This window comes from Myotis davidii, unplaced genomic scaffold (genome assembly GCF_000327345.1).
Source record: "Myotis davidii unplaced genomic scaffold, ASM32734v1 scaffold370, whole genome shotgun sequence".
Lineage (NCBI taxonomy): Eukaryota > Metazoa > Chordata > Mammalia > Chiroptera > Vespertilionidae > Myotis > Myotis davidii.
Window position 1 is genome coordinate 3,678,334 of NW_006288615.1, and position 10,593 is coordinate 3,688,926.

Below are 10,593 nucleotides of genomic sequence, written 5' to 3' on the forward strand. Positions count from 1 at the left end.
ACTGAAGCAAGCAAGCCTCATGTTAGTTTCAAGCTGCCTGGCTGCTGGCTGCCATCTTGGCTGACAGTTAATTTGCATATCTTGCTGATTAGCCAATGGGAAGGGTAGCGGCCGTACGCCAATTACCATGTTTCTCTTTTATTAGATAGGATAAAGGGGTGGGCAAAAGTAGGTTTACAGTTGTGGATGTGAAAAGGTTATTCTTATATTCTTATTATTGTATTACTTATTTGTACAACTTTTTCCTATCACTCTATTGTTGATTCCTTAATATTGAACTCACAGCCAGCACACTCTTAACTCATGCCTGAATGAAGCTTATCTAACACATATTTTCCATAAGGCAGGTAACAGCCTCCTTGTGCTTAGGAACACTAGACAACACTTAACACTTGGGGGCTATTTTAAACAATGAAATCACCAACAAAAAAGGACAAAAATGTGGAAAACATGACACTAAATAGGCTGAAAAAGATGCATGTTTACAGTATGAGGAGCTGAGATAAGAAGGCAGAGTATTGCTCTGATCTACCTCAACTGCGAATGTGTGCCTCGAGCAACTCAGACTTTTCACTGCTCTGACATGTACATGTCCAGAATGACCACAAAAGCACTGCTGAGGGTTACAAATAAATTACAATAAGGACAGTAGTCCCCCCTTATCCACAGGGGATATGTTGTAAGACCCTCAGTAGATGCCTGAAGTTGTAGGTAGTACTGAACCCTATATATACTATGTTTTTTCCTGTACATACATACCTATGATGAAGTTTAATTTATAAAATAGGTAAATAAATGATTAACGACAGTAGTAAAATAGAACAATTATAACAATATACTATAACTAAAGGCCCGTTGCACAAAGATTCATGCAATAGGCCTTCTTTCCTCTGGCTGCCAGCACCAGTTTTCCTCTGGCACCCGGGACCCAGACCTTCACTCTGGCCACCACCTTCCATCTTCGCTCTGGACACAGTCTTCGCTGCAGCTGGAGACTTTAGTCTTTGCTCCTCGCTCTGGCGGGAGTCTTCAGTCTCCGGCCAGAGCTGCTCCTGTAGCTCCTTCTGCCCTCCACCCTCTCCCTCATAGCTTGATCGCTGCTTCGCCTGCAGACCTCGCCAACGGGTTCCTGGGTCCCGGGGGGTCGCCTTGCCTGCGGCCTGGCTTTCCGATCACTATCACGGGCTATAGGCAAGGTGGCTCCTGGGTCCCGGGGTGCCGCCTTGCCTGCGGCCCAGTTTACGATCATGATCATGATCACGGCCCCAGGGTCCTGCCGCCCAGGGCCACACAGGGGAGTCCCAGCTGGGGGCAGGACTTAGGTGGTACATGGAGGCCCGGATGGCAGCTCACGCTGGCCTGCCCTGCCTGCAGTATGCAAATTATCCGCCATCTTTGTTGGCGGCTAATTTGCATATCGTGCTGATTAGCCAATGGGAGGTGTAGCAAAGGTACGGTCAATTACCATGTTTGTCTATTATTAGATAGGATAAAAGTTATGTGAATGTGGTGTCTTTGGCTCTTTGATAACAGATCTGATACCAAGGTAGCTACTAATGTCTAATGGGCAGGTAGCAAGTACACAGACAGCATGGAGATGCTGGACAAAGGGATGATTCATGTCCAGGGCAGCACTGAGTGGGGTGGTGCAAAATTTCATCATGCTACTCAGAACAGTGCACAATTTAAAACTCATGAATTGTTTATTTTTGGAATTTTCCATTTCATATTTTTGGACTGTGATTGCTGAAACCAAGGAAGACAAAACCATGGATAAGGGCGGACTATTATAGTGAATTTATAAATGTGGAATCCATAAATAATGAGAATACAAGTTTTTTGAAAGACTAACTGGCATAATTAAGGGAGAGGCTTACTAGAGATAATGTTTGTTTTAAAGGTCACTTCTGGGAACATGTAAGATATAGTGAAGTACAGGGCATTTGAAATCCATTTGAGTAGAGGGCTGATAGGGATCAACTGAAGGAAAAGTGAAAAGATGTAAATAGGAACAGCACTAGGAAAAATATTTTGAAGAATCAGAAGAGAAGACATTCTATAGCAATGTAGATGGTCCTTTGCATTTGTAAAGTGGCTGACTGCTGAAATAGGAAGGTTCAGGACATGTGCATCCAGGCTCATCCTTCCACAGGGCTTTCTCCACCCACCCTGCCTTGAGCTAGCTCACTAAATCTTTATCTCAGTGTTTTTTGTTTGTTTGTTTTGTTAATTCTCACCTGAGGACATTTTTTCCATTGAGTTTTAGGGAGAGAGGGAAGGAGAGAGGAAGAAAGAGAGAGAGATTGGTTGATGAGAGAGAGAGACATTGATTGGCTGCCTCATGCACACTCCCCCATGGAGCCTGGATTGAACCTACAACCCAGGTGTGTGCCCTTAATCGGGAATCAAACTTGAAACGCTTCGGTGTGCAGGCCGATGCTCTAAGCACTAAGCCACACCAGCCAGGGCTTGATCCCAGTTTTGAATAAATTGCTCTAATAAGTGCAACAAGTAAGTGTGAATTATCTGGTAGATCATTTCATGGTTGAACCAGTTGGTAGAAGTATGGATAATGTTTTAAGACTAGACCCCTTCTAGGATTGTCAATAGGAATAAAGTGCAGGGCATTTACTTTATTTGATATGATGGTACCAGTTGGTTTGCAGCCTGTTCTCTCTGTCTAGGGGCCCAGAGAACAAAGGAACCTTCCACTTTGGGTATGTTAGGGGTGTAAATTGCCAAAGTCAGAGGTCTGTTGGTGATTTCATTTGCTGTATATTGAATTTCCTAGTGGATTGTACAGACTCCGTGTAGACCTGAGAGGTTTTGAATGCTGTGCTGTCATAGCAGGGTGACACCTGGAGTTATCACAATAGGCTTTGTGGAGGCATAGCGCTTAAATGGTGTCCAAATCTAAATGAAGGAGAAGGGTGGCTCAGTGGATTACTCAGGTTCATAATTACCAGAATCTGTGGTAGACTTTTTGTTTGAAACTCGTAGTTGACAAGGTGAGGTAGGGCAAATCAACCATTCTCTGAGGGTGGGTCAAGCCTACATGCACTGTGTAACTTCACTTGTGCCATCTTGTTTCACAGGACTCCGTGTGGGGGATGAACCACAGTGCACTCCATTCAGTATTTCAGACCAATCAAAGCAACAACCAACAATCCAATTTTGAGGCCGTACAGAGTGGCAAGAAGAAGAAAAAACAGAAGATGGTCCGAGCAGATCCCAGTTTATTAGGTGAGCACAGGTCTTAAGTCTCGGCTGAGTATTGGGGGAGTAGCAGGCTAAGCAGTTCGGTGGTAGGATGTTTTTCATGAAGGGAAATAATTCTTCTACCAAATTAATTTTTTTAGCCAGTTCAAAGTAAGTAGTAAGTATTTACTGGGTGTCTCAATGCAAGAGCCGTGCCTCATGTGCCATAGGGACTAGATTCTATGGTGCTTTATACTTTAAAGCCTGTTTAATATTAATTTCCCTAGAAGACCCTTTCATTTATTTGGAAATAATGATAATGGAGAATAGTAAAAGTTATTTACAAACTTAAATGCTGATATGTGTGGAAACTGACCATAAATCCAATCAGGTGTTCAGAGAAAAGAGCCAGTGTTTATTGATCATGTGTATCATGTGATTCTCAGAATGATTGCTTTGTGAGGTGATGTTCCAGTTTTCCCAATGAGTAAACCCCAGCCTAGAGGATTCAGAACATATCCCAGTCACCCAGCTGTCAGCATGGGCTGGGATTGCAGAGCAGACCTGTTTTCTTTCCACTCTTCTGTGTTACCAACAGCTGTTCTTGTTCTGCAATGAGGACCAGTGTCTTCACACAAGGCAGCTTCATGGAAAAGGGGACACTTGAATTGGGGCTTTGAAAGACTAGCAGGAAGGATGGGGAATGGTGTTTCTGGGGTAATAAAAAGCATAGGCAAAGCTGATGGGCTGCTAGTGTTCCTTAAATTGGCCTAACAACCTACATACAATGATAAAATTATTATTCATATATGAATGTAAAATAGGCTATTATAAATCACGCTGTCTAGAATAGAATGGTTTGGGATGTTGGCTTGGTTAGGAGGCTGCAGTATAGACCAGGTGAGTAGGATTTTGGAATGAAAGATGGATTTGAGGAATTTTAAGGATCTCAAACTTGAAAGAAATTATATGAGCGAGAGGCAGCCTATTGTTCTGAACCTAAGAGAATGTGGGCTTTAGAGCTAGGAATCCTAGGGGATAGAATTGGCTGGCCAAAAAGACTGGGAAGGTTTGGCAGCAGCAGGAAGGATAGTGTTGGCTTTTGCTAAAATGATAAGTAAGCACAGTGAAGTGGAGTGAGCTTTAGGGGAAATGATAGGGCGTTTAAGTGTTGGATGAGTTGAGTGGGAAATGGCTGTGAGACTCCAATGGAGAGACCCGCATGAGAGAGCTAATAGCACAGCAAGAGGGAAGTTACAACCCCACTCTGCCTTTTACAGAATCCACTTTCCTCCAGAGGTTTCCTGCACTCGAGAAAGCAAATGTTAGGAACAAAAACTTAACTTTGAGCATTGCCGTTTGGAGCTAATACCTGAACGCTCGCTTTGGGAGCATGGAGATCTGGTGAAATTCTGTTCTTTCTGCCTGTCTTGAAAGTTTATATTAAGGCTGGGTAGAATAGACCAAAATTTTATCTAGTTTTGACAGAAATAGATGAATATAAATTTAAAAGTGTTTCTAAAAGTCTGGTTGTGGGTTCTAGCTCAGAATCCCATGCTATTTAAAGGCTAGGCTGTCAGGAAAAAGATTCCTTTGAAAATGAGGCTTAAGTATTGAGTTAAGTATTTGATCTGACCCCATCTCCTATTACAGATGTAAGAAAAAATGGGACTTAAAATCTCCCTTTAGGGGAATGAGAGGTCATTTTAAAATAGAGTTTAAGGAATCTGTATATGTTAAAGGGGAAGAAAAAAAATCCAAGTATTAAGGAAACTCACTTGGGTAGTCTCTTAGGCCATTTTATGAAAATTTCTGTTCAGCTGAACCTCCTTCTGGAAATTCTTTTGATAATTACTAATTTCTGCCCTTTACCTACTCACTTTCACATATTACTGTTTTAATTTATATGTGCTTTATTGATTTTCAGATTAAGAAAATTAATAAATATCTGCCAGTTGCAGGTTTCCCATGCACAGAGTAGGAAACAGGCTTTAATTTGAACCGAAAGTATCCATTGAAAAAATAGATCAAAAGAGAACCATGCTTCTAAAACAAACCATCAGAAGGGGGCCCAGTCTCATTTTAATATCTTCCATTGTCTACCAGCTGCCATTGTGAGCCAGCATCCTGTGCTTAGATATGACAAATACAGTTGAACCTTGAATAACATGGGTTAGGGGCATAGACCTCCTGCACAATCAAGTCTGAGTATAATTTTTTACTTCCCCAAAACTTAACTTCAGTCGTCCCTTGCATCTGTGGAAGATTGGTTCCAGGACTGGTGCGGATACCAAAATCTGAGGATTCTCAAGTTCCTTATATAAAATGCCCGTAGAACAGTGTATACAGTCTGCACTCCGCATCCACTGATTCCCCATTTCCAGTCAAAAATACTGTTTTCCACCGAGGTTGTCTGAATTCATAGATGTGAAATCCTGGGATACGAAGGGCCAACTGCATACTTAATGGGGGGCGGGGGGAAACAATCCACCTATAAGTAGGTGAACCCGTGAAATTTAAACACACACAGTTACCTCTCCTTATAAAAACAGGGTCTCAACTCAGCCAACGTGGCTCAGTGGTTGAATGTTCAACTTATGAACCAGAGGTCGTGGTTCGATTTGTGGCCAGGGCATATGCCTGGGTTGTGGGGGTGTGCAGGAGGCAGCCAGTGATTCTCTCTCATCATTGATGTTTCTATCTATCTCTCCCTCTCCCTCCCTCTCTGGAATCAATAAAAATATATTTAAAAAAAATAAAATAAAAACAGGCTCTCAAACCTTAAAGAAATTGTGTGAGTGAGAGGCAGCCTGTTCTGAACCTAAGGGAATGTGTCTTTACAGCTAGGCATCCTGAGCTTAAATCCTCGTTTGCATTGCCTTGGGTGTCCTGGTGTCCCAGAGCTTTCCTTTTTATCAAATGGGGAAAGTACCCACCTTACTGGTTTTCTATGGCAAGTAAATGAGACCATAGACCATGTCTGAGAAAAGCCTTGTAATCAGCATATTATGGCAATAAATAAATAACTTTTTTTGCCGCAGGCTTATTCTCCCTTCCTGTCTTTTTATGGTTAAAAAGTAATTTTAGTTAGTGTTATTAAATTTTCACTTTTATTGCCTGTAGTTAATTACTGTTTTTATCACATTTCATCTGTTCTTGAGTTATATGTGACATCAAAGAAAAACCTGCTTCAGAATAGATTAATAGCTCATTTCTTAGACTTGTTTCGTGTTTAGGTGTTTATAGTTACCTAATTAAACCGTTATTTAAAAATACAAACACTAAGCCTTTCATTATTTTTAAGGGAGAAAGTCTTGTGGGCTTTGGGAACACAGTTGATGGATAGAACTCAGGTTGGGGTTTGGAGTCCTTAACTCTCCCAGACTCAGCCCTGTAAGCAGCTTGTACCACAGCCTCCCTGGTTAATAAACAGACATGCTTATGTTTTCAATTCATGATATTTTTGAGTCAAGAATGTAATATAATTAAGCTGTTTTTATTATGTAGAGCATTTTTTGTTTATTATTGGTACATTTAAAAAATGTATTTATTTGAAAACTTGAACATTAGGAACAAAAAGGAGGAGGTAGAAAACTCAAATAATATTAACAGAACTGCTTTTAGACTGGAGAGCATGACTTGTTTACTTTTTGATACTCAAATAGCAGCTGAAACAGTTTGGGATTTCATTTAGGGTGGATAAACTGAAAGCTTTTTGGGAGTCACTCCTTCCAAAGAGGCCCTGTAAATAATTCTATTTATCAATCTCTGGTTATGGAGTTTATGGGAAAATTACATACATGTGGCTGGTGGCATTAGGTTTTCAAATGTCAGTAGTGTTTGTGAGTACTGCTTGCTGCCTTCAGTGCTAGTACTGTTATTCTATTTTTGTTGTTATTGTTGTTGTTAATTCTCACCCAAGAATATTTTTCCATTTTTTAGAGAGAGTAGAAGGGGAGGAGGGAGAAAAACATCAATGTGAGAGAGACACATCAATTGGTTGTCTCCCATACCCTGACCTGCAACCAGGTATCTGCCCTTGATCAGGAATCGAACTTGAGATCCTTTAGTGAGTGGGCTGATGCTCTAACCATTGAGAAACACTGTCCAGGGGAGTTCTGCTATTCTAAAACAAATTCCATTTTGCTTATTCAGTGTTGCTAACTGAAATCCTTTTCTTTGCAAGTCTGTTTATAATAGGTTGAGTTGAATACAGTACTTGAATATTTTTGTACTGTCTATTGTGTGATAGAAATGATTTCTGAGGGCCCTGGGGATTTTGTAGTGGATCTTTCCTGAAGCCTCCTACCTCCGAATAGCAAAAGCTCTTGGCCAGAATTTGATAGAGTTTTTGAATTAAGGGTGGTGGTGTTCCCAGTAGTGAGTGGGGCTGAAGTAGTATTATTCTCACTCAGAATGTGTTATTCCTGCTTTCCTGCCCCCATTTCTTATTTTTTGTTAATCTTTACCCGAGGATACTTTTTTCCATTGATTTTTAGAGAGAGTGGGAGGGAGGGGGAGAGGTAGAGAGAAACATTGATATGAGAGAGACACATTGATTGATTGCCTCCTGCACACGCCCCAACTCGGGCCAGGGATTGAGCCTTCAACCAAGGTACGTGCCCTTGACCAGAATCGAACCTGGGACCCTTCAGTCCACAGGTCAACACTCTGTCTGTCCACTGAGCCAAACAGGCTAGAGCCCCAAATGCAGCTAGGGTCCCATTTCTTTTAAGGTACCTATCCTGAATGAATTTCCCCTCTCCCCCGGGGTCCAGCCTGGCCTGGCCTAAACACACACTTATACCCCAGGTTACTCTCAGGATTCTCTAAGGCAGTGGTTCTCAACCTTCCTAATGCCACGACCCTTTAATACAGTTCATGTTGTGGTGACCCCCAATTTCATTGTTACAAATTGAACATAATTAATCGTTCGACCCCCAAAGGGGTCGCGACCCACAGGTTGAGAACCGCTGCTCTAAGGCAATGGTTTGTAATTCTGTTTAAGCAGTAATGCTGACGTTTGTTTGTTTTTCCTCCCTAATTAAATGATGTTAGAACCCTAAGAAATAAAAAAAAAAGAATCTCTCATTCGAAGGGCAGAAAACAAAACCACTGCTCTGACCTTTATCCTTCTTCCTTCTTCTTCCCTTGATTATTCCATCCTTATGGTGTGCTCAAAAACAAGAGACTTAATTCCAGCCTACTGCCCAGAATTGTGGCACATTGCCTTTGAGACACATAGTTGTCTGGGTCTTGGTCACTCATTGTCAATTTTTTCCTGCAGGATTTTCAGTCAATGCTTCATCAGAGCGACTCAATATGGGTGAAATCGAAACTTTGGATGACTACTGAGCACCTGCCAGTGGACTGGCCTTCCCTCTCCTCTCTGCTGACCATGGATTCTTCACCTTTGGACACAACACTTACCATTTACTCTTATCACTCTGCAACAAATCACAGAATCCATCATCTCAGGCTTTCTCTTCTAGCCTTTTGTGTCCAAGATCCTTTAAACCATTTCTGTTGGTGAGCATCTCAGACTGTAGATAAGTGGACCATACCCTGTGTCTCGGGGGTGGCAGTTGGGATTACTCTCCAACAAGGCTGATTTGGGGCAGCACGTGTTTACTGTGCCGTGATTTCATCTACTGTCTCCCAGAAAGTGTGTTGGGATCTGCCAATAGCAATTTTACTTTCTCTTGTCATTTTTTTCCTTTTGTTTTTCTTCTTCATTTTATTCCCCCAATAAGGGCAAGGGTCTACTGGTGCAATCATGAAGAGAGTTAATGGTAACAGACATTGGCCAGCTACAAAACGCCCATGGACCATGACTGAGTGTCCGACAGAGACAGTCAGCACTCTGCAGTCTGAAGGCCACATTGCTAACTTTGGGATTGCATCAAAGAGGCCCTGAGTCGGGTGGAGTTTAAATTGGATTAGTTTGATGTTACATACCCCTCGCCTATTCTTTCTGAGCATCCTTTCGGAGGAAGGATTCATGTTTTCTTCATTAGATAGTGACTTCCACGCAAGCTGACTTCTCCCCTGGCATACTCCAACCTGATTGGACAAAGGAGACCCTGTGGCCTGGGAGAGGGACTTATTCTTAATTTTTCTTTCTTACAAAAACTGATTTTTCCCATAAATATTTTTACTTCAGAGGACTAGGACCAGTTTGTTTTTGGGCCTTTCTGCTGAAAATTTGTCTCGTTTAAGAGGCAGCTAGGATCTTTACCATATGTATGAATTTGTATAATTTCATTTTGAATAGGGATAAACTTTTGCATCAGATAAAAGCTCAGAAATTCATCTGGTTCCTCAGAGCATTGCGTGTGTGTCTTGCTGTGGCCCTGAAAAGGTTTTGTTTAAAGATTCTGGAATGGCAAGTCGGTTACCTTTTCTGAAAAAAGAATATACAAAACCTGACCATCTGTAAGACCTTCATCCATGGAAACCACTATACAAGAGAATGCAGTGGGATGGAGGGACGGGAGAGGATGGAAGAGAAGCCTGGTGCTGGCTTCTGGTCATGGTCTCCTCATACCCTTTTCTTCAGATATAAATGTATTCAAGCCCTATTTATAAACCAATACTCTTTCTGCCTCCACCAGCCCTCCCCCTCTCCCCACAACACCATCTGGAATTGCCAATCACATTTTGGTCAGGAGCCATTGGACCATCCCTCCCTGTGCAAGAAGTGCTGTTTGGGTGGCTCCTGGTAGAGCACCTTTTCTTCCTGTCATTGCCTGAAGAGGCTGGAGTTGCTCTGAGAGCGGTTTGGTTTTGAATGATTATATTTGGTTTCTATTTTATTATTTTGGATCACTATTCTCCCTACCCCTTCTTGCCTTCCTCCCTCCTAAACATGTACAATAACTATACAGAGACTGCTATAAACTTGTATATAGTTTTTGGATCAAATAGCATGAGGAGATGGGGAACCATTTAAAATTGAGACTCCTGCTCTCCTTTGCTTTGTAAATTCAAAAGTGGGGGTGGGGTGGGGGTGGGGAAGAAGAATAGTTAAAATGTTTACAAAACTTTAAGCTCCCTCGGAACTTTTGCCAGTGTGGAGGAAAATAAAAAAGAACTTAAATAAAAGCTGGTAGTATTCTCTCGCCTTGTCGAGGCTGCGCTTTGCACAAAGTCGTTCTCTTGGTGCCATGGAAAAGCTTCGGTGCTCATGTGAACACCAAAGACGTGGAGGCATCCAGAGCTTTCTCTGCCAGGCTGTGAAACACTGGCTGGTTCTTGACTTGAAAATGTAGGGTCAGGATAAACATGGGTAAGTTTGACCAAAAGGCTTCCTTTGTTTGTCCCTTCTGATGCCCCATGAATATCTGCTCCTCAGCCCTGTCCACACCTTCCAAACCAGACTCTGCTGTGTGCTTG

The 10,593-nt window shown here is 42.0% G+C and overlaps 1 protein-coding gene across 7 annotated transcripts in view; it reads left to right on the forward strand.

Annotated features, from left to right (window-relative positions):
• GIGYF2 (GRB10 interacting GYF protein 2) overlaps positions 1–10,302 on the forward strand; it is a 133,081-nt gene extending 122,779 nt beyond the window's left edge. For all 7 annotated transcript variants that reach the window (XM_015561877.1, XM_015561876.1, XM_006760435.2 and 4 more), the window contains 2 exons: positions 3,096–3,243; positions 8,486–10,302. In XM_015561877.1, the coding sequence (XP_015417363.1) occupies positions 3,096–3,243; positions 8,486–8,553 (216 nt within the window). In that variant the 3' untranslated portion in view covers positions 8,554–10,302. The remainder of the gene's footprint in view (positions 1–3,095; positions 3,244–8,485) is intronic.
• The last annotated feature ends 291 nt before the right edge of the window (positions 10,303–10,593 follow it).